Source organism: Nomascus leucogenys, chromosome 7b (genome assembly GCF_006542625.1).
Source record: "Nomascus leucogenys isolate Asia chromosome 7b, Asia_NLE_v1, whole genome shotgun sequence".
Classification (NCBI taxonomy): Eukaryota; Metazoa; Chordata; class Mammalia; order Primates; family Hylobatidae; genus Nomascus; species Nomascus leucogenys.
Genome location: NC_044387.1, coordinates 8,751,247 through 8,774,137, shown reverse-complemented (window position 1 = coordinate 8,774,137; position 22,891 = coordinate 8,751,247). Strand labels below are relative to the sequence as shown.

General features: G+C 45.6%; 1 protein-coding gene and 1 pseudogene across 1 annotated transcript in view; one reads left to right on the top strand and one right to left on the bottom strand.

Moving 5' to 3' along the window:
• Positions 1-22,891, top strand: part of MEI1 (meiotic double-stranded break formation protein 1) — a 101,688-nt gene that overhangs the window by 2,840 nt on the left and 75,957 nt on the right. The window contains exons 2-7 of the mRNA XM_030815192.1: positions 1,612-1,735; positions 3,779-3,829; positions 12,527-12,600; positions 14,573-14,678; positions 16,571-16,774; positions 22,157-22,287. Of these exons, the coding sequence (XP_030671052.1) occupies positions 1,612-1,735; positions 3,779-3,829; positions 12,527-12,600; positions 14,573-14,678; positions 16,571-16,774; positions 22,157-22,287 (690 nt within the window). The remainder of the gene's footprint in view (positions 1-1,611; positions 1,736-3,778; positions 3,830-12,526; positions 12,601-14,572; positions 14,679-16,570; positions 16,775-22,156; positions 22,288-22,891) is intronic.
• Positions 20,248-20,336, bottom strand: LOC115836175 (annotated as a pseudogene).

Genomic DNA, 22,891 nt, shown 5'->3' with positions numbered 1-22,891 from the left:
TTTGTAGTCAAGTGCTGTTCAGGGTAAGGAGAGGAATTAGGAAAGGTTTGTTAGAGGAGGAAGCATTCAAATTAGGTTTAAGAAGATGGGTGAGATTTGGACCACAGGAAGTGGGAGGCTGATTATCCCAGGAGGTAGGTATTATAAGGATGGGTTTTGGGGATAATCAGAGTGTTTGAAGGGAAATTGAAAGAGATGAGATTGGAGAGACAGGTTGAGGACAGTTACTTGAAGAGTTTGAAACCTAGCTAAGGAGCTTGAATATAAACTGTCAGATGAAGGGGAGTTACTAGGATTTTTTGAGTAGCTCATATAGATCACTACCTTAATCTATTATGTAGGATGAATTGGTGAAGGAAAAACAGGAGCCTTACAGTAGCACAGATGAGAAGCAATAAGAGATGCAACTTCTACCTTTTATTGAGCACACTTTTCTTTTGAGATGGAGTTTCGCTCTCGTTGCCCAGGCTGGAGTGCAATGGTGCAGTCTTGGCTCACTGCAACCTCTGCCTCCCAGGTCCAAGCGATTCTTCTGCCTCAGCCTCCTGAGTAGCTGGGATTACAGGCGCCTGCCACCATGCACGGCTACTTTTTGTATTTTTAGTAGAGAAGAGGTTTCACCATGTTGGCCAGGCTGGTCTCGAACGCCTGACCTCAGGTGAGCCACCCACATTGGCCTCCCAAAGTTGGGATTACAGGTGTGAGCTACGGCACCCGGCTTGAACACACTTTTTTTCTTTGTTTTTTTTTTTGAGACAGAGTTTTCCTCTTGTCCAGGCTGGAATGCAATGGTGCGATCTTGGCTCACCACAGCCTCCCCTCCCAGATTCAAGTGATTCTCCTGCTTCAGCCTCCCAACTAGCTGGGGATATAGGCATGCGCCACCATGCTAATTTTGTGTTTTTAGTAGAGACCGGGTTTCTCCATGTTGGTCAGGCCAGTCTCGAACTCCCAACCTCAGGTGATCCGCCTGCCTCGGCCTCCCAAAATGTTGGGATTACAGGCATGAGCCACCATGCCCCGCCTCTGAACACACTTTTCTTTTTTCTTTTTTTTTTGAGACGAAATCCCGCTCTTGTCCCCCAGGCTGGAATGCAATGGCACTATCTCGGCTCACTGCAACCTCCACCTCCCTGGGATTACAGGCACCTGCCACCATGCCCGGGTAATTTTTTTATTTTTAGTTGAGATGGAGTTGCACCATGTTGGCCATGCTGGTCTCGAACTCTTGAGCTCGTGATCTGCCCGCCTTGGCCTCCCAAAGTGCTGGAATTACAGGCGTGAATCACCATGCCCAGCCTCTATTTTTGCTTTCTTCACCAACTTGTTAGGCTTAAATGAGCTGGTGGACAAAAATGATTTGTGAAAATAAATTGCTATGTAATATAGGCCATTAGGAACCTTAGCTCATGTATAATTTTCTGTATGAATACATGGATTCCTCTGTGTAAATGATATCCTTTTCCAACCTCCCTTGAAGGAGTATGGATCTTACCATAGTTTAAATGATCCCTTGTATCATCTTGTAATTGTATTTGGAAATTACGGTTGTTGGATTCAGAATAGCCAAAGTTTGGTTGCTATTGAATATTTTTCTTCATTTGCTTCAAGTTAGTGCGCAAGAAGCACATGTTGTCCTGCTTCCAAGATGCCCTCGTGAGGCATACCTCCCTGGTCACGCAACTGGTGTCTCAGGATCAGAGAGTCTGCATCCACTTCATAAGTGTGCTTTTTGGTAAGATTAAGAGGGAAATTTGACATGAGTTTTGAATGTATAGTATGTATATCTGCTTTTGGGCTCTTGGAAAAATGATCTTAGATTATTTAGATTTTTTGTATTGTAATACTTTATTAGCAAATTGTTTTGTCATAATGATGTAGAAATGGCCCTTTTTCTAAGATCCAAGATGCATTTTACAGTAACTGACTTTACTAGAGCCAAGAAGTTAGTAAAAGTAAGAAGATGAAAATGGGAAATGTTGGCTGGGCGTGGTGGCTCATGCCTGTAGTCCCAGCACTTTGGGAGGCTGAGGTGGGTAGATCACTTGAGGTCAGGAGTTAGAAACTAGCCTGGTCAACATGGTAAAACCCCCATCTCTACTAAAAATAACAAAAATTAGCTCAGTGTGGTGGCGCATGCCTGTAGTCCCAGCTACTTGGGAGGCCGAGGCATGAGAATTGCTTGAACCCTGGAGGCGGAGGTTGCAGTGAGACCAGTTCGTGCCACCACACTCCAGCCTGGGTGACAGAGCAAGACTCCGTCTCAATAAAAATAAAATTCTTCAAAGAGTCCAGTATACATGGTCTTTGTACAGGAGCAGAATGGAGTCTGCTGACCTAGGTATGACCCTGCTCAAGTTACTTTCCCTCTCCTGTGCCTTAATATCTTCATGTGTGAAGTATGATAGATTAAATTTTATCTGATGTTCTTTCTTTTAATATGACGATAATGTCCAATGGAATGAGCCCTTTCAGGGAGGAAGGCAGCTAACTTGTATTGATTGCTTTTCTGTGCCAGAGACTTTTCAGGCTTTTAACTGCCAAGACAGTTTTTAAGGGAGCTAGGATGATCTCCAAGCTTCAGGGAATTCATGCTAACAAGTGACAGAACTAGAATTTTATCCCAGGTCTGTCATAGACACCAGAGCACATGGGGTTTTTTTTTGCTGTACCACATTGACAATTCTTACCTTTTTTTTTTTTTGAGATGGTGTTCGCTCTTTCGCCTAGGCTGGAGTGCAGTGGCGTGATCTCAGCTCACTGCAACCTCCGCCTCCTGGGTTCAAGCAATTCTCCTGTCTCAGCCTCCCGAGTAGCTGGGATTACAGGCATGTAACACCATGCCCAACTAATTTTTGCATTTTTAGTAGAGATGGGGTTTTGCCATGTTGGCCAGGCTGGTCTCGAACTCCCAACCTCAGGTGATCCACCTGCCTTGGCCTCCCAAAGTGCTAGGATTACAGGCATGAGCCACTGCACCTGGCCACAATTCTTATCTTTTTTTTTTTTTTGAGATGGAGTCTTGCTCTGTCACCCAGACTGGAGTGCGGTGGCGTGATCTTGGCTCACTTCAAGCTCCGCCTCCCGGGTTCATGCCATTCTCCTGACTCAGCTTCCCGAGTAGCTGGAACTACAGGTGCCTGTCACCACGCCCGGCTAATTTTTTGAATTTTTAGTAGAGATGGGATTTCACCGTGTTAGCCAGGATGGTCTCGATCTCCTGACCTCGCGATCCACCTGCCTCAGCCTCCCAAAGTGCTGGGATTACAGGCGTGAGCCACGGCGCCCGGCCATTTGTTATCTTTTTAAAGCCTGGGCAGGTCATTGAAAGTCAAAGTGTTTGGTGTTGAGAGTAGAATTTAGCTGGAACATTGTTTATAGCTGCTTTTAGACTTAGAATTTACAGTGTGCCTGTGTGGGTCTATTTCTCTTTGAAGAGAACTGTTAACCACTCCCTTTTTTTTTTTCTTGAGACAGTCTGTGTCGCCCAGGCTGGAGTGCAGTGGTGCAGTCTCAGCTCATTGCAATCTCTGCCTCCTGGGTTCAAGTGATTCTCCTGCCCCAGCCTCCTGAGTAGCTGGGACTACAGGCACAGGCCACTACTCCCGGCTAACTTTTGTATTTTTAGTAGAGAGAGGGTTTCGCCATATTGGTCAGGCTTTTCTTGAATTCCTGACCTCAGGTAATCTGCCACCTTGGCCTCCCAAATTGCTGGGATACAGGTGTGTGCCACCGCGCCCTGCCTAACCACCCCTTTCTTACCTCCCTCTGCTCCAAGGACTATTAGGCAGCATGGAAGATGGGAGTGTGACAGACCTCTGTATTGAAGGTAAGTTCAAACCTTGTATCTAGCACTTGAAGATGAAAGTATTAGTCTGAATTGCAGCACTGGTTACTTGAGACCTTGGCGAAATTGTCTGTTTAGACACAGATAAGAGGAACCCCATTAGTTTTCAATCACTAATTCAACATTTGTTTTTTACTTTTTTTTTTTTTTTTGAGATGGAATCTTGCTCTGTTGCCCAGGCTGGAGTGCGGTGGCGCAATCTCAGCTCACTGCAACCTCTGCCTCGCGGGTTCAAGCGGTTCTCCTGCCTCAGCTTCCCGAGTAGCTGGGATTACAGGCATCTGCCACCACTCCCAGCTAATTTTTGTATTTTGAGTAGAGACAGGGTTTCATCATGCTGGCTAAGCTGGTCTCGAGCTCCCGACCTCAGGTGATCTGCCTGCCTCAGCCTCCCAAAGTGCTGGGATTACAGGCATGAGCCACTGCACCCGACCCAATATTTCTTTCTTTCTCTCTCTTTCTTCTTTTTGTTGAGACATGGCCTTATTCTGTCGCCCAGGCTGGAGTGCAGTGGTACAATCACTGCAGCCTTGAACTGCTGGGTTCAAGCAATCTTCCTGCCTCAACCTCCCGAGTATCTGGGACTTATAGGTGTGCACTACCATGACTGGCTAAAAAAATTTCTTTTCATTGAGACAGGGGCTTACCATATTGACTAGGCTGGTCTCAAATGGCTATTCTCAAGCAATCCTCCCGCCTTGGCTTCCCAAAGTGCTGGGATTATAGGCGTGAGTCACCATTCCTGGCCTTACATTTTTTCCTTGGGTGTCTACTCTGTGCTGGATACTGGATCAGGCACTACGGATACATAGATAGATAAGACATGGTCCCTGTCCTCTAGGAGCTTACAATCTGGAGAAGAGATTGACTGACAGGTAAATAACTAGAGTTGATGAGTGCTATTACAAAGGCACATACAAAACTCTTTTTTAGTACATCTCATATTGGTTCATTGAAAGTTGTGTGCACACAGATGGTGGTTAAAACTGTTGAAGTGGACTGAGCGTGGGACCACATGCCTGTAGTCCTAGCTACTTGGGAGGCTGAGGTGGGAGGATCCCTTGAGTCCAGGAGTTTGGGGTGACAGTGAGTTATCATCCCACTGCACTCTAGCGTGGATGACAAAGTGAGACCCCTTTCTCTTAAAAAAAAAAAAAAAAGAAAAAACCAAAAATTGTTGAAGTGCATGGGTTTACCTATAAAGTGTTTGTAGAGAAAGAAGGTAAGAGCGCTGGTATGCGAGAATTCTTGCAGAGAGAGTGAGAATTGTACTAGTTAGGATTCAGTCAGGAAATAGAAACCGTGGCACCAATTATTTGAATAGAAAAAAACTTTAAAGAATGATTAAGTAGGCCGGGCGCAGTGGCTCACGCCTGTAATCCCAGTACTTTGGGAGGCTTAGGCCGGTGGATCACTTGAAGTCAGGAGTTCGAGACCAGCCTGGCCAACATGGTGAAACCCCATCTCTACCAAAAAAAAAAAAAAAATTAGCCGGGCATGGTGTTGGGCACCTGTAATCCCAGCTACTCGGGAGGCAGAGGCGGGAGAATCACTTGAACCCGGGAGGTGGAGGTTGCAGTGAGCTGAGATTGCACCACTGCACTCCAGCCTGGGTGATACAGTGAGATCCCGTCTCAATTAAAATATAATGTTGGTTAAGTAGGTAACTGAAGAAAAAGAGAACAACCAAATTTTCATGGAGATAGCAATTATAGAAAACAACTCCCTCACTGGGGCTGGGGGAACCAAGGAAAGAGGCTGGAATGGTTAAAACCTAGAAGTTTGGAGGAAGGGCCTGCTTATGAAACTCAGACCTCTGAGTGGTACTGACTAGATAATACTGTTGTCTCTGGAGGAGGAGAGATGCAATGAAGGTGGTTCTGGAAAAACTGCAGGCTGGATTCAGTTGCTGTCATAGAATGGCACTGCCACTGCCAGGATAAAGAAGTGCTAAGGTGCCAGGCACCTGAATTGTGTGGGTCTGTGGTCCTAGCTACTCAGGAGATTGAGGTGAGAGGATCACTTGAGCTCAGGAGTTCAAGTCCAACATGGGCAACGTAGCAAGACTGTCTCTTAAAAAAAAAAAGTGTTAAGGGGATACTTCCATGAATGAGAAGACTTATATGAATGAGAAGCAGACAGGAAACCCATAGGAAACAGAGGAAGGAGCAAATCCCTTCTTCCTACAGCCTTGCCATCTCTTTCTAGTGCTCATTATTGACAGAGCTTAATGAGGTTCAGCTAGCAAAGCAAAAATGTGATTTGCAGAGTCCAGTCAGTATTCCAAGGCAGATTACAGGGTGGGTTTTGGAGCTCAAAGACAATAGTGTAATAATTGGTTTGGTCCATTCCTTTGGCTACTTGGTGTCCAAACACCCTTCTCCACATATTTGAACTCCCATAGAACAAAAACATCTTGTTTTTTTACCTAACAAGATGTAACTATCCTTCATTCATATACTTCATACAGACTAAGCCATTGTCAATTTGTCCCCAACATAAGGAGGTTAATAATTTATTTTTAAATTCAATCACAATCCTATATGAATATTCTGTTACCTAAAGACTAAATTTTAAAGCTAACCTCCACCAAAACGTGTACAAACAATACGGAAAAAAGGAGAGAGAAGAAAACAGTTAATATACAGAAATATATTACAATCTTCATTTTCATAACTGGTCACAAGGATATAGTTAATATTTATAATTTCCTTCTTAATGGTGTTTGTTCTATGTATCCTTTGCCTTCAACCGGAGTCTCAACTGGTCAGGGTTTTTACATGGTAGGGTGACTCACATCTTCATTCCTGAAAGGTCTGAATCTTTTTTTTTTTCCAAGCCAAACTGTGTCCAGCTTTATTAAAGATACTTTCCGTAAACAGTCATGGTATTTCAGGCAGGACATGGGCAGACAGTCGTTAACAGTACACAACAACTTTCAAACTCCCATCTTCAATGGACTACCAAAAATCGGAAAGCCACTGTAAAACCCAATGAAGTCTTCATCTGATGCTCACAGGGAAAGTTTAGAGTGAGGGTTGACATTTCACATTTAGCATGTTGTTTAACAACTTTAAACAAGCCGACCCTGACTTTCAGGAAGTGAAATGAAAATGGCAGAATTTATCTGAAGATCCACAATCTAAAAATGGAGCCACTACTCTTTTGACAGGTGCCATCTCAGTGGCATCACTGGAAAGTCTAGATTGCCTGACACACTGGTAACCAATGACTAGAGGTCAGGTCCCAACAGATGTCTGGGTCTTAAGGGAGTTAAATCTATGCTGAAAGGTGGAGAGGGAGAAGAGGACATAAAAACGAATTTGTTTTTCCATACCACAAGGCTTTTGTGCCAAAGTGGCCACGTGTGTCAAAGTCAGGGAATCCCTCCTCCTGGGAGCCAAGAGGAAGTCTCTCAAAACTAGAAGGGAAAGATGTTTCCCCACATCAATCCAGCTGTGGAGACATTCTATTAGTGACATAGGCCCCTTCCCCAAAATATAACAGTGAAGTGTTCTGTGTGCTAACAACATAGCTTAAAAAAAATTCTGCATTTTTATAAAACTTGATAAAAAATAGTATTTCAAACTGTACAGTAACCAGAAGTACACAGTTATCAAAAATGTACACACTTCACTTGGCATCTCCAGCACCTTCGGCTTTCTGTGCCTGGTCTGTTTTGGCATCTCCATTTTCTGCAGGGTTATTCCCTTCCTTGCCAGCATCCACTTTTCCCTTTTTCCCTTTGGGGACCTTCTCTTCTTTGCAGGGGCCTTTTAAGGCTTGGGCTGTGGCTTTGGAGGAGCAGATTTTGCAGACAACCTTGTGGATCTTCTCTGTGGTTCGTCCTTCACCTTGGCTTTATCTCTTTTAGCATCCCCTTCAGCCTTTGTCTTGGGCATGGTGGCAGCAGCGACGGCAGTGGGATGTATGCGCTGTGCGCGGGATGCAGCGGCACACGGGCTTTGGTCGGTCCGGGGTTGTTCTCACCTCTTCTTCTTCTGAAAGTTCTGAATCTTTAGTGGCTCTTCCTTTTTTTTTGGTTGCTGATGTTTTTCATTAACTTTTACTATTGAATATGAGACTAGTACGAAGAGCCCCAGAGAATACCTGGTTCCACACATAGTCCTCCTTGCCATTATTGTTAGTGGCAACTGAGTTTCCCCTGGATATTGGGATCACTCATTCCAGGTGGTAGAATAATCCCTTATTTGCCTGTTGGTTGAATGACATGAGGCACTCAAAATGGCCAGATGATAGTCACAACTTCTAATTCAATGAAACCATTGTGTGACCTCTCACGGAAGCATTCTTTCCTTAGGAACTAAGATCTTTAGCAGAGCCCAAAGTTGCAGGATAGGATATATGGTGGGCTAAATTTATATGTACCCCCCACCCCCGGCAAATTTATATGTTGAAGCTCTAACTCTCAGAACCTCTGAATGTGAGTGTATTTGGGGATAGGGCCTTTAAAAAGTTGATTAAGCTAAAATGAGGCAATTAGGATGGACCCTAATCCAATCTGACTAGTATCCTTATAAGAAGAGGAAATTTGAACACACACAGAGAGACACCAGGGGTGTGTATGCACCAAGCAAAGACCATGTGAGGGCACAGTGAGAAGGTAGCTATCTGCAAGCCAGGAAGAGAGGCCTCAGAAGAAACCAAATCTGCTGGCACTTTGGTCTTGGGCTTTCAACCTCAAGAACTGTGAGAAAATAAATTTCTGTTGTTTAAGCCATGCAGTCTGTGGTATTTTATTATGGAGGCCCTAGTGAGCTATTATAGGATACAAAAATTCTGCAAGTGGGTTAGTAAGTGTAATAGGGAAATGACTCCCACTTTACCCCTTGATTCTCTGACCCATGTATTCTACTGTGGGTAAGACAGCACCTAATGTTGATCACTGCATCAAAATATATATCACATGTAGGATAGAACCCTATCCGTTCAGAGTGGTGTCTTTCAGATGGTGGAATAACTGAGTCTTCATAGGCCATTCCACATTCTGTTGGGTCAGGTGGTTCCAGATGATAGAGTATGGGATAAGAGCAGTGAATTTTATGGGTGTGAGCCCATTGCCTCACTTCTTTTGTGAAATGAGTTCCTTAATCCAAGTGATGTTGCGCAGAATACCATGATACTGAATAAGCCATTCTGTAAGCTTACAAAGGTGTTTTTGGCAGAAGCATTATGGTTTGGGAAGGCAAGTCTGTATTCAGAATACGTGTTTATTCCAGTGAGGACAAATCTCTGACTCTCCATTTGCTGTTGGCAGGTTAGGCACTCAGTCATAGCAGTTATCAATTTAGCCTTGACAAGGGAAAGTCCGTGTTGTTGCGCCCAGCTCATAGCCTCCAGCTCTGCCACCATAGCCACCTTGTACATGGATCCACTGAATAAGCACTTGATGGCGAGGGAAAGAGGTGGATTAACATTCAAAAAATGTGCCATTTTGACTACCTGGTTACTGAGAATCTCTTCTGTAATAGATGTTCTTTAGGGAGCATTCACACAAGAGACAAGTGTCTTCCCACTTTATGCTCCCTCTGAAAGGCCCATCTTCTCCAGGCGTCATTGTCACCAATATTTCTTTTTTTTTCTTTTTTTTTTTTTTGAGACGGAGTCTCGGTCTGTCGCCCAGGCTGGAGTGCAGTGGCCCAATCTTGGCTCACTGCAAGCTCCGCCTCCCAGGTTCATGCCATTCTCCTGCCTCAGCCTCCCGAGTAGCTGGGACTACAGGCGCCCGCTACCACACCCGGCTAATTTTCTGTATTTTTAGTAGAGACAGGGTTTCACCTTGTTAGCCAGGATGGTCTCGATCTCCTGACCTCGTGATCCGCCCGCCTCAGCCTCCCAAAGTGCTGGGATTACAGGCGTGAGCCACCGCGCCCAGCCTTTTTTCTTTTTTTGAGACAGAGTTTTACTCTGTTGCCCAGGCTGGAATGTAGTGGCGCAATCTTGGCTCACTGCAACCTCCGCCTCCCGGGTTCAAGTGATTCTTCTGCCTCAGCCTCCTGAGTAGCTGGGATTACAGGCGCCTGCCACCAAGCACGGCCAATTTTTGTATTTTTAGTAGAGACACGGTTTCACCATTTTGGCCAGGATGGTTTTGATCTCTTGACCTCGTGATCCGCAGGGTAGCTAGGAACACCAGAAGTGCGGGCATGGCCCGTGAGCCACCTGAATCCTCAGAAGATAGAAATCCATGTAAGATTTGCTTTCATACGTGATGCAAACAAGGTTGCACCAGGATCGTTACAGTCTGGGGCAGTGTGGCTTAAACAAGAGAGGCTGAATACATAGCTCCCATTCCAGTAAAACCTGGGTGTGTCTCCTCTCCTAATAAGGATTCTCATGAGGATGGAATTTCTGGATAGTGGGCAGGGAGAGGAAGTGGATGACTAATCTTCCTCAGAGCTTGTGGTCCTGCCTTGCCTTTCTTCTGTTTTTTGTTTGTTCATTTGTTTACTTTTTGAGACAGAGTCTCACTTTGTCGCCCAGGCTGGAGTGCATTGGCGTGATCTCCGCTCACTGCAACTTCCGCCGCCTGGGTTCAAGTGATTCTCCTGCCTCAGCCTCCTGAGTAGCCGAGATTACAGGTGTGTGCCACCACACCTGACTAATTTTTTTTTTTTTTTGGGACGGAGTCTTGCTCTGTCGCCCAGGCTGGAGTGCAGTGGCACGATCTCGGCTCACTGCAAGCTCTGCCTCCCGGGTTCACGCCATTCTCCTGCCTCAGCCTCCCGAGTAGCTGGGACTACAGGCGCCTGCCACCACGTCAGGCTAATTTTTTGTATTTATTTATTTTTTTTACTAGAGACGGGGTTTCACCATGTTAGCCAGGATGGTCTCGTGACCTTGGATCCGTCTGCCTCGGCCTCCCAAAGTGCTGGGATTATAGACATGAGCCACCGTGCCTGGCTTTTTTTTTTTTTTTTTTTTTTTTTGAGATAGAGTCTCGCTCTGTTGCCCAGGTTGGAGTGCAGTGGCGCGATCTCGGCTCACTGCAAGCTCCACCTCCAGGTTCACGCCATTCTCCTGCCTCAGCCTCTCAAGTAGCTGGGACTACAGGCACCCGCCATCATGCCTGGCTAATTTTTTTGTATTTTTACTAGAGATGGGGTTTCACCATGTTAGCCAGGATGATCTCGAACTCCTGACCTCGTGATCCGCGCATCTCGGCCTCCCAAAGTGCTGGGATTACAGGCATGAGCCACTGCGCCTGGCCCAAAAGCAGTTTTCAAACCTGGCTTCACAATAGACTTACCTGGAGAACTTTAGAAATACACTAGAATTTTATATTTAGAAAAATATTTTAAAGTATAAAACATTTAAATATATTTAAGTATATTTAAATAGAAATAGATATGTGTGTGTGGAGCAATATATATATATATATATATTCACATTAAACAATATATTGGGCTTTTCCCTTAGACGTTCAGTTGGTCTGGGGTGGGACTTGGGTATTAGTTTTTTTTTTTTTTTTTTTTGAGACAGAGTCTCGCTCTGTCACCCAGGCTGGAGTGCAGTGGCAGGATCTCGGCTCACTACAAGCTCCGCCCCCCGGGTTCATGCCATTCTCCTGCCTCAGCCTCCCGAGTAGCTGGGACCACAGACGCCCACCACCATACCTGGCTAATTTTTTTTTGTATTTTTAGCAGAGACGGGGTTTCACCGTGTTAGCCAGGATGGTCTCGATCTCTTGACCTCGTGATCCGCCCATCACGGGCTCCCAAAGTGCTGGGATTACAGGCATGAGCCACCGAGCCCGGCTGGGCATTAGAATTTTTTTAAAGCTTCCTAGGTGAGTCTAATGTGCAGCCTGAGTTGAGAACCACTGATACAAAACAAAGAAGGCCAGGCATGGTGACTCACACCTATAATCCCAGCACTTTGGGAGACAGGCAGGAGGATTGCTAAAGCCCAGGCATTTGAGATTACCCTGGGCAATACAGACCCTGTCTCTACAAAAAAAATTAAAAAATTAGCCAGGCATGGTGGCATGTACCTGTAGTCCCAGCTGCTTGAGAGGCTGAGTGGGAGGATTGCTTGAGCCCAGGAGTTCAAGGCTGCAGTGAGCTATGATCATACCACTGCACTTTAGCCTGGATGACCCTGTCTCTAAACAAAGCAAAAGCAAAATCAAAAGAAAAAAAAAAAAACAGAAGCCAGAACTCCTTTAGTTTAGATGTGTACACATAGTTGTTTTTTTGTTTTGTTTTGTTTTGTTTTGTTTTTGAGACAGTTTTTGCTCTTGTTGCCCATGCTGGAATGCAATGGCGCGATCTCGGCTCACCACAACCTCTGCCTCCCGGGTTCAAGCAATTCTCCTGCCTCAGCCTCCTGAGTAGCTGGGATTACAGGCATGCACCTCCATGCCCAGCTAATTTTGTTTTTCCAGTAGAGACGGGGTTTCTCCATATTGGTCAGGCTGGTCTCAAATTCCTCACCTCAGGTGATCCGCCTGCCTTGGCATCCCAAAGTTCTGGGATTATAGACGTGAGCCACTGCGCCTGGCCTGTGCACACATAGTTAAATGGAAGAAATAGAAAAGAATAATACCAATTAGCCCAGGCAAATCACTACCCTGCACTGATTGAGTAGAAGGGCCATGGAAGGTGGACTCTGGGTTGGGGGTGCCTCCTGGTTAGTAATACTATTGTGTCTGTTCAGTCCTTATTCAGCTCACAACGCAGCTGAAGCTGGAGCAGACCATCCATTGCCTGCTGGATGAGTGCCACAAAGAGGTCAGTAAATAGCTATGGGTTCTTGAGGTCTCTCAGAATCCTCAGATGTCAGAGCTGGGCCAACCGTTCTTTGAATAAATGAGAGATTGAAGTCCAGGGAGGAAAAGGAGCTTTCCTGAGGTCACCGAGTTGGTGGCAGAGTCAGAGCTAAGGCCTGGGTCCACTGATCCTGCTCCAGTGTTCTTTACAGCTTTCTTCTTTCCCCTTTCAATCTCCATGTTACCTCCATGCAATGAAGTGCCATCTTTCTGGCATAATCATCCCATGGTCCATTTTCTGTGACTTCCTAATTATAATACAGATTTCCTTGATGAATTTGTCAAGGAAATATGTTCTCTATGTCTTGTTTTGGTGGTTTTATCTAATTCTGAATTGTATACATTACTTAGTACTGAAGGTGTTTGGTTCTATCAGCTTAGTTTGTACTGAAGGCGTTTGCTTCTATCTGAGGTAAGCATTGAGTGGATATGGTATGTTTAATCTGCTTTCTTCAGTGTAGTCAAAGAAATCAGTTAGCTATGCATGATGGCTCACACCTGTAATCCCAGCACTTTGGGAGGCTGAGGTGGGTGGATCACTTGAGGTCAGGAGTTCAAGATCAGCCTGGCCATTATGATGAAACCCCATCTCTACTAAAAATACAAAAAAATAGAAAAATTATCTGGGCGTGGTAGTGCATGCCTGTAATCCCAGCTACTGGGGAGGCTGAGGCAGGGGAATTGCATGAACTCAGGAGGTGGAGTTTGCAGTGAGCTGAGATCGTACCACTGCACACCAGCCTGGGTGACAAAGCAAGATTCCATCTAAAAAAAAGAAAATCAGTTAAAGAGCAGCTTTTGTGTTGTATTTAAGACTGAGGAATAATATCATAATAACTTTTTTTTTAATTTGTAGAAGGAAGACAAATGTTTATCTTGTTAAAACCATCAAGAGCAACATTTCATTATAAATTATATTTCAATTATATCATTATAGTTATTTTACATAAGATTAATATATCAGATTGAATTTATAATTATATATATCAGTGTTTATGATTATGATGAGATGATGCCACTTAACATTTATTGAGCACTTTCTATAGGGTAGGCATTGTATTAGGTGGTTTATATGTAGTATCTCATTCAGCCCTATCAACAACCCTATAAAGCTGTTACTATTATTATTTCCCACCAGAGTTAAGAATCTTGCCAAAAGTGGTATGACTAGCTAGTCAATAAAAAAGGTAAAATATGGACTATTGACTCTCCCTGTAAAGCATGAAGCATAGTGCCTAGTATATAGAGAATGTTCAGTAATAGTAACTATAATAACTATGATAACAGTAATTTTTTTTTTTTTTTTTTGAGACGGAGTCTTTCACTGTTTCCCAGGCTGGAGTGCAGTGGCGCGATCTCGGCTCACTGCAAGCTCCGCCTCCCGGGTTCACGCCATTCTCCTGCCTCAGCCTCCTGAGTAGCTGGGACTACAGGCGCCTGCCACCACGCCCGGCTAATTTTTTGTACTTTTAGTAGAGACGGGGTTTCACTGTGCTAGCCAGGATGGTCTCGATCTCCTGACCTCATGATCCGCCCGCCTCGGCCTCCCAAAGTGCTGGGATTACAGCGTGAGCCACCACGCCTGGCCAACAATAATTTTTTTTTTTACATCGAGTCAGTGTTCTGTCTTTATGACATTTCAAACTTTTGTCCTCCAACTTCTGGTTCTATGGAGGCAAAATATGCAGATTTTAATTCAGTTTAACAAACATGCACTGAGCTAGGTACTGAGGACTCTGAGAAGACTCAGTCCCTTTCCTCTGGGAGTTCCCAGTCCAATGGGGGAGTTGGACACTAAGCTAAAAAAGCTGATTGCTGACTGTGGTGAGAGACACATGCAATACAGGCATTGGTGTGGGTAGGGCAAGATCAGTTTTGGTGGAAGATCCGTCCTGATCCTAACTGACAGAATGGAGCATATTCACTTTCTGTAGCTGTGTAACATGCCCTCCATGCGAGGCAGCCTGGCCACCCTGACCCTTCTTGGCAAGTTGGTGGATGCCATCCCTGCTGTGGCAGACGAGCTTGTAATGGAGCACGGTGAGTGACCTGTGGGAGGAGCTGCCACTACCCTTTTACCTGCTTTTATCATACTGCCATTTGGGTGCCCCATTCACTCTGTACACCTGGGAAGTCATTACTTTCCTGCTCTAGCCTTCAGTTTCCCCATCTGCAAAATGTATGTTGGTCAATTTGAAAAAGGTCAGTTTCTTGACTCTATTCTTGGACTATTTCCATTCATTCTTTTTTTTTTTTGAGACGGAGTCTTGCTCTTGTTGCCCAGGCTGGAGTGCAATGGCACAATCTCGACTCACTGCAACCTCCACCTCCCGGGTTCAAGCGATTCTCCTGCCTCAGCCTCCCGAGTAGCTGGGATTACAGGCATGTGCCACCACGCTGGACTAATTTTGTATTTTTAGTAGAGATGGGATTTCTGCATGTTGGCCAGGCTGGTCTCTATCTCCCAACCTCAGTTGATCCACCTGCCTCAGCCTCCCAAAGTGCTGGGATTACAGGCGCGAGCCACCACGCCGGCCTTCCATTCATTATTTATGTATTTATTAATTTATTTCTGAGATGAGTCTCGCTCTGTCGCCCAGGCTGGAGTGCAGTGGCAGGATCTCGGCTCACTGAAAGCTCTGCCTCCCAGGTTCACGCCATTCTACTGCCTCAGCCTCCTGAGTAGCTGGGATTACAGGAGCCTGCCACCACGCCCGGCTAATTTTTTGTATTTTTAGTAGAGACGGGGTTTCACCATGGTAGCCAGGATGGTCTCAATCTCCTGACCTGGTGTTGGACCCGCCTCAGCCTCCCAAAGTGCTGGGATTACACGTGTGAGCCACCGCGCCCGGCTCCATTCATTCTTTAACACAAATTAATTAAGTACCTACTATGAACCTTCCTTTTGGATGGAAGAAGGAATTCTGGAATACAGAAGCACTTTTTTCTATCAGTGAAATGCAAATAAATATCTCTCAGAGGATTTACCAAAGGGTAAATAACTTCTTTAAGTTGGTTTCCCCTTTTTAAAAAAATTAATAATAATAATAATTATTATTTTTTGAGACAGAGTCTGTTACCCAGGCTAGAGTGAAGTGGCATGATCTTGGCTTACTGCAGTCTCCGCCTGCCAGGTTCAAGTGATTTTCCTGCTTCAGCCTCCTGAGTAGCTGGGATTATAAGCGTCCACCACCACACCAGGCTAATTTTTGTATTTTTAGTAGAGGTGGGGTTTCGCCATGTTGGCCAGACTGGTCTCGAACTCCTGACTTCAAGTGATCTGCCCACCTCGGCCTCCCAAAGTGGTGGGATTACAGCCATGAGGCACCGTGCCCAGCCTAATTATTATTATTTTTTAGAGACCAGATCTCACTATGTAGAACAGGTTGGTCTCAAACTGCTGGCCTCAAGTGATCCTCCCACCTTGGCCTCCCAAAGTGCTGAGATTACAGGAATGAGCCACTGCACCTGGCTTTTTTTTTCTTTTTTCTTTTTGAGATGGAGTCTCGCTCTGTTGCCCAGGCTGGAGTGTGGTGGCATGATCTCAGCTCAGTGCAACCTCTGCCTCGTGGGTTCCAGTGATTCTTCTGCCTCAGCTTCCCAAGTAGCTGGGATTACAGGCTTGTGCCAGGATGCCCTGCTAATTTTTGTATTTTTAGTAGATGCTGGGTCTCGCCTTGTTGGCCAGGCTGGTCTCGAACTCCTGACCTCAGGTGATCCTTCCACCTTGGCCTTCCCAAGTGCTGAGATTACAGGTGTGAGCCACTGTGCCCAGTTTGGTTTTCCCTTTAGATTAAGCATGCAGAAAGTATTTATTGTGGGGGATTATAGGGACTTACCATTACTACCCCGTTAGGAATAATAGATTGGAGTTTCATATAGCAGTTGACATTGTGAGATTTCCTCTGGCTCCTTGGTTGTTTTCTGGACAGGCAACCTGATGGAGCATCTGTTGAGAGGCTTAGTATACCCCAGTGAGGGCATACAAGCTTCTGTCTGTTACCTTTATGGGAAGCTATACTCCTCACCAGTGGCAGCTGAGATGCTTTCAGGACACTTCCGGGAGAAGCTTTTCCCCCTCTTCCTTTCCATCCTGGATGGTGCCCAGACAAAGGAGCTGCAGATTAACTGCTTAGGTAAGACATGAGGCTGGAGAAAAAAGGGAGAATAAGTTTTTGACATTTTGCTAGAAGACTTGAGACATTGAGTTCTCTAGTAGTGGGGAAGTTTGCTGTTTTGCAAAAGGTAGAAGCCACAAGGTTTGACAGATAAGAGGCACACAGTGTGAAAGATGCCTAGAGTTGGTATGACATCTTAAGAATGTTGCCTATGGAGGAAAATAGGAAGGAAAGTGGGACAGCAATTTTTTCTGCCTTTACTGCCTGCCCTGATCCATCCTGTATTTGCTGGCAAGTTAATCTTTACATTGTACAGCTCACATCCTGTCACTTTCTTAAGTCAGAAAGTCTTCCATGGTTCCCTCTGTCCTCCAGGGTAAAGCCTAGGTGTCTTAGTGCATTTTATGCTGCTATAAGAGACTAGGTAATTTATAATGAAAAACTTACTGGTTCAGAAATTTATTGGTTTGCAGTTCTGGAGCCTAGGAAGTCCGAGATCAAGAGGCTGGCAATTGGTGAATCCCCTCTTGCTCTGTCATCCCATGATGGAGGGGCAAAGAGAGGGCAAGAGAAAAAGCTAGAGGGGACTGAACTTGTCCTTTTTTTTCTTTTTTCTTTTTCTTTTTTTTCAAGACAGAGCCTTGCTCTGTTGCCCAGCTTGAGTCCAGTGGCGTGTTCTCAGCTCACTGCAACCTCTACCTCCTGGGTTCAAGTGGTTCTTCTGCCTCAGCTTCCTGAGTAGCTGGGATTACAGGTGCCCGCCACCACATCCGGCCAAGTTTTATATTTTTAGTGGAAATGGGGTTTCACCATGTTGGCCAGGCTGGTCTCGAACTCCTGATTTCAGGTGATCCGCCCACCTTGCCCTCCTCAAGTGCTGGGATTAAAGGCGCAAGCCACTGCGCCTGGCCTGAACTTGTCCTTTTATGAGGAGCCCACTCTGATGATAACAAACCCACTCCCATGGTGATGGCATTAATTCATTTATGAGAGTCCAAACCCAAACCCCAAACTCATGACCCAAACACCACCCATAGGTCCCAGCTCCCAGTACCACTGCATCAGGGATTCAGTTTCCAACACATGAACTTTGGGGAACACATTCAAACCATGGCACTAGGTTTCTCTGCTTGTTACTTGAGGCTCTTTAGAAGCCCCAACATACCCTTTCAACGTCCTCTCCTGCTATTTTTTTACATAAATACATAAGATCTATCAACTGTTCTAAGCAGGGAGATTTCTTATTTTGGACAGAACAGATGGGCACTGTGATTGGTGCCTGGGTGAGGGCCTGTTCTCAGGTAGAAACCGTAGAGAAAAGCATAGTCTACGGGTGACAGCAGCTTCTTTTCAAAATTTGGATCAGGAGCTCTGTTATGAATGACCTAGCCATACATAGTGAGCATTCGTTCTATAACAGGCCCTGTGCTGGGCCCTGAGGTCACAGAGATGATCAAATCCAAGCTTTATCTTGGGGGAGCTCACAGGCCAGTGTGGAAGACACACATGAACAACTAGAGTCTAGTGTGATGAGTACCATCTTGGAGGTGCACAGCAGAGGGTGGGAGCAGGGGACAGGAGAAGCTTCCTAAAGGAAAGGATGCCTGGACTGAGTCCTAAATTGTGGGGAGAGGAGGAAGGCAGAAGCACGGGCCAGAGCACAAGGTGTGAAGCAGCCTGTATCTGTGGTAACTTGCAGCAGGGCAGTATTGGAGTTAGTGCATATAGAACAAAAGGGTGCAAATACAGGCCCTAGAGTGAGGCCCTGGGCGGTCCTACAGCTCACCTAACCATAGCAGAGGGAAATCTCAACTGGTTATACTGGGAATTCCCACTTTTATTTTTTAAAATTTTTATTTACTTATTTATTTTGAGACAGGGTCTTGTTCTGTCACCCAGGCTGGAGTGCAGTGGCAGGATCACAGCTCACTGCATCCTTGACCTCCAGGGCTTAAATGATCTTCCCACCTCAGCCTACTGAGTAGCTGGGACCACAGCCTGCACTGCTATGCCTGGCTCAATTTTTTTTTTTTTTCTTTTTTGACGGAGTCTTGCACTGTTGCCCAGGCTGGAGTGCAGTGGCGTGATCTCAGCTCACCGCAAGCTCCGCCTCCTGGGTTCATGCCATTCTCCTGCCTCAGTCTCCCGAGTAGCTGAGATTACAGGCGCCTGCCACTATGCCCGGCTAATTTTTTTTTTTTTTTTGAGACAGAGTCTCGCTCTGCCGGCCAGGCTGGAGTGCAATGGCATGATCTCCGCTCACTGCAAGCTCCGCCTCCCAGGTTCACGCCATTCTCCTGCCTCAGCCTCCTGAGTAACTGGGACTACAGGCGCTCGCCACAGTGCCTGGCTAATTTTATATATCTATATATATCTATATCTATATCTATCTATATACATATATATTTTTTTTAAGTAGAGACGGGGTTTCACCGTGTTAGCCAGGATGGTCTCGATCTCCTGACCTCATGATCCGCCCACCTCGGCCTCCCAAAGTGCTGGGATTACAGGTGTGAGCCACCGTGCCCAGCCTTTTTTTCGTATTTTTAATAGAGATGGGGTTTCACCATGTTAGCCAGGATGGTCTCAATCTCTTGACCTCATGATCCGCCCGTCTCGGCCTCCCCAGGATATGCCCGCCTGGGCCTCCCAAAGTGCTGGGATTACAGGTGTTAGCCACCGCGCCCGTTCTTTTTTTTTTTTGAGACAGAGTCTCGCTCTGTCGCCCAGGCTGGAGTGCAATGGCACGATCTTGGCTCACTGCAACCTCCGCCTCCCAGGTTCAAGCAATTCTCTTGCCTCAGCCTCCTGAGTAGCTGGGACTACAGGCGTGTGCCACCACATCCAGCTATTTTTTTGTATTTTTAGTAGAGACGGGGTTTCACTGTGTTAGCCAGGACAGTCTCCATCTCCTGACCCAGTGATTCGCCCACCTTGGCCTCCCAAAGTTCTGGGATTACAGGTATGAGTCACCGTGCCCAGCCCATGCCTGGCTAATTAAAATAATTTTTTTGTAGAGTCTGGGTCTCATATTGCCCAGGCTTGTCTCCAACTTCTGGGCTCAAGAGATCCACGTGCCTTGGACTTCCAAAGTGCTGGGATTACAGGCATGAACCACCACACCCAGCCAGAATTCCCGGTTTTAAATGCTACCTCTTTTTTTTTTTTTTTTTTTTTTTTTTTTGAGATGGAGTCTTGCTCTTTCACCATGCTGGAGTGCAGTGGCACGATCTCAGCTCACTGCAACCTCCGCCTCCCGGGTTCAAGTGATTCTCCAGCCACAGCCTCCCGAGTAGCTGGAACTACAGGCGTGTGCTACCATGCCCGGCTAATTTTTGTATTTTTAGTAGAGACGGGGTTTCACCATGTTGGCCAGGATGGTCTCTATCTCTTGACCTTGTGATCCGCCTGCCTCGGCCTCCCAAAGTGTTGGGATTACAGGCGTGAGCCACCGCGGCCAGCCTTTTTTTTTTTTTTTTTTTTTAATAATAATAAAAAATTAACCCTATGCTTGTTTGTCAGACCCAAAGGCCTCTTTTATCGTGGTCAAGGGGAGTGCTAACCTTCTTTCAGACAACACTTTAAAGGTCACCTCTTCTCTAGAGCCTTTCCTTCCAACCCTCTCCCCTCAGCCAGGGATGTAGTCACATCCTTTGGACCCTTGAAGCGCTATGGGTCTTATATTCTGTCTTATATCAATCTTATTCACTTATTTTACAACCCAATATCTTCATAAGTTCTTATTTTATTTAATTTAGTTATTTTTAAAGATGGTTCCTGTTCTACTGCCCAGGCTGAAGTACAGTGGCATGTTTATAGCTCACTGCGGCCTCGAACTCCTGGCCTCAAGTGATCCTCCCACCTTAATCTCCCAAGTAGCTGGTGTTACAGGTGCACGCCACCTTGCCAGGCATTTTAATTTTTTTCTTTCTTTTTTTTTTTGTAGAGATGGGGTCCCACTATGCTCATAAGCTGTTTATGGTCTAACCGTTATTAACCTCTCAAGCCTCATCTCTCACTTCTCTATCTGTCCCCACCCTAACTCAGCCTTACTGAACCAAATGCATCTCCAGGAACACACCATGCTTTCCTGCCTTTATATACTCCTCTGCCCAGAAGTTGGCTCGCATCCAACTTCTCATCCTTCAAGATTTGGTTCAAATATCTTCTTATAGAAGCCTTCCCTGGGCCCCCAGGCTAGATTAGATGATTCATTTGATTTCCCACGGTCCTCTGGGCTTTTTTCCACATTATTTAATTTTAATATTTAATGTTCTGACATGCATTTCTTTACTTGTTTGTTAAAGTATGTATTATTTGGAGCACTTTGGTGACTTACCATGAATCCCAGCATAAGTACCAGAATCCTTAACATAGCTTATGTGGTCTTTTGTGACTACTTCTCAAACGTAATTTCTGGACTTTTTTTTCCCCCCAACCATTCTGGCTTACTTTCATTTTCTAGAATGTTGTTCTCTGTACCTGGAATACTTCTCCCCACTTCACCTAGTTTTACCTACTTATCTTTCAGATTCAGCTTAAATGGTACTTGCTGATGGAAGGCTTTACTGATCCCCCGCACTGGGTTAAATCCTCATATACATTTTCATGTATTTGTGCATTTCTCATTTATATCATTTATCACAATTATAAGGGTCATTTGTCTGACTTGTTTTTTTTTTTCCAAGATGGAGTTTGACTCTGTCACCCAGGGTGGAGTGCAGTGATGCCATCTCAGTTCACTGCAACCTGTGCCTGCTGAGTTCAAGCGATTCTCCTGCCTCAGCCTCCTGAGTAGTTGGGACTACAGGCACGTGCTTCCATGCCAGGCTACTTTTCGTATTTTTTTACTAGAGAGGGGGTTTCACCATGTTGGCCAGGCTGGTCTTGAACTCCTGACCTCAAGTGATACACCCGCCTTGGCCTCCCAAAGTGCTGGGATTACAGGTGTGAGCCACTACGCCTGGCCTTGTCTGACTTGTTTTTGTGTTTGTTTCTCCTGCAGGAGTGTATGCTCTCTTTGTTAGTCAAAAAATATTTATTGAGTTCCTGCTATGTGTCAGGAACTGTGCCTGGTGATGGATGATGTTATGTTGAAAAAACTCACATTATTCCTGCCCTCGTGAAACTTATAGTTGAGTGAGGCAGTCGGGCTATGTTTATCTTGCTTACTCTTGAATCCCTAGACCCTTAGGCCTAGCACTTAGTGGGCTCTCACTAGATATGTGTGGAAGAGAACTGGGTGCAAAAAGCAAATTGGTGCTTAAGGATTCTAACCATTCTTCATATTTGTGGAGGGATGAAGAAGAAGTTTCTCTGGGGATGTCTGAGGGGCTATCTTGGGAGTACTTTGGTGCCTATGTTCCTCTCGCCTTACTTCCCAATCCCTTTGTTTCCTAGGTTTGCTGAGGCAGCTGTTGAAGTATGATCTCTTTGTGTCCATGATCATGAACCAGGATGGACTGGGAGAAAGTGCTAAGAATATCGAAGGGTCATCAGGGGATACCTCACTGCCTTTGGTGCTCAAAAAGGTAGTTGTCTTGTGATTCCTGGTCTGTAGGTTCAATAACAAGGGGACCCAAGTGCTTCTTGGGCCTTGTCTTCATCTACCACTCCTATCTCAGATTTCCAAGTGTTTTCTTACTGGGCAAAATAATATACTGGCTGGGGGCAGTGGCTCATGTCTGTAGTCCCAGCATTTTGGGAGGCCTAGGTCGGTGGATTGCTTGAGCCCAGGAGTGCAAGACCAGCTTGGGCAACATGGCAAAACCCTGTCTCTATAAAAAATACAAAAAAGTTGGGCATGGTGGCTCATGCCTGTCATCCCAGCATTTTGGGAGGCTGAGGCTGGCGGATCACGAGGTCAAGAGATTGAGACCATCCTGGCCAGCACAGTGAAACCCTATCTCTACTAAAAATACAAAAATTAGCTGGGCGTGGTGGCACACAACTGTAGTCCCAGCTACTCGGGAGGCTGAGGCAGGAGACTCCCTTGAATCTGGGAGGCGGAGGTTGCAGTGAGCCAAGACCGTGCCACTGCACTCCAGCCTGGTGACAGAACGAGACTCCATGTCAAAAAAAAAAAAAAAACAAATTAGCTGGGCGTGGGTGTGGTGGTGCACACCTGTAATCCCA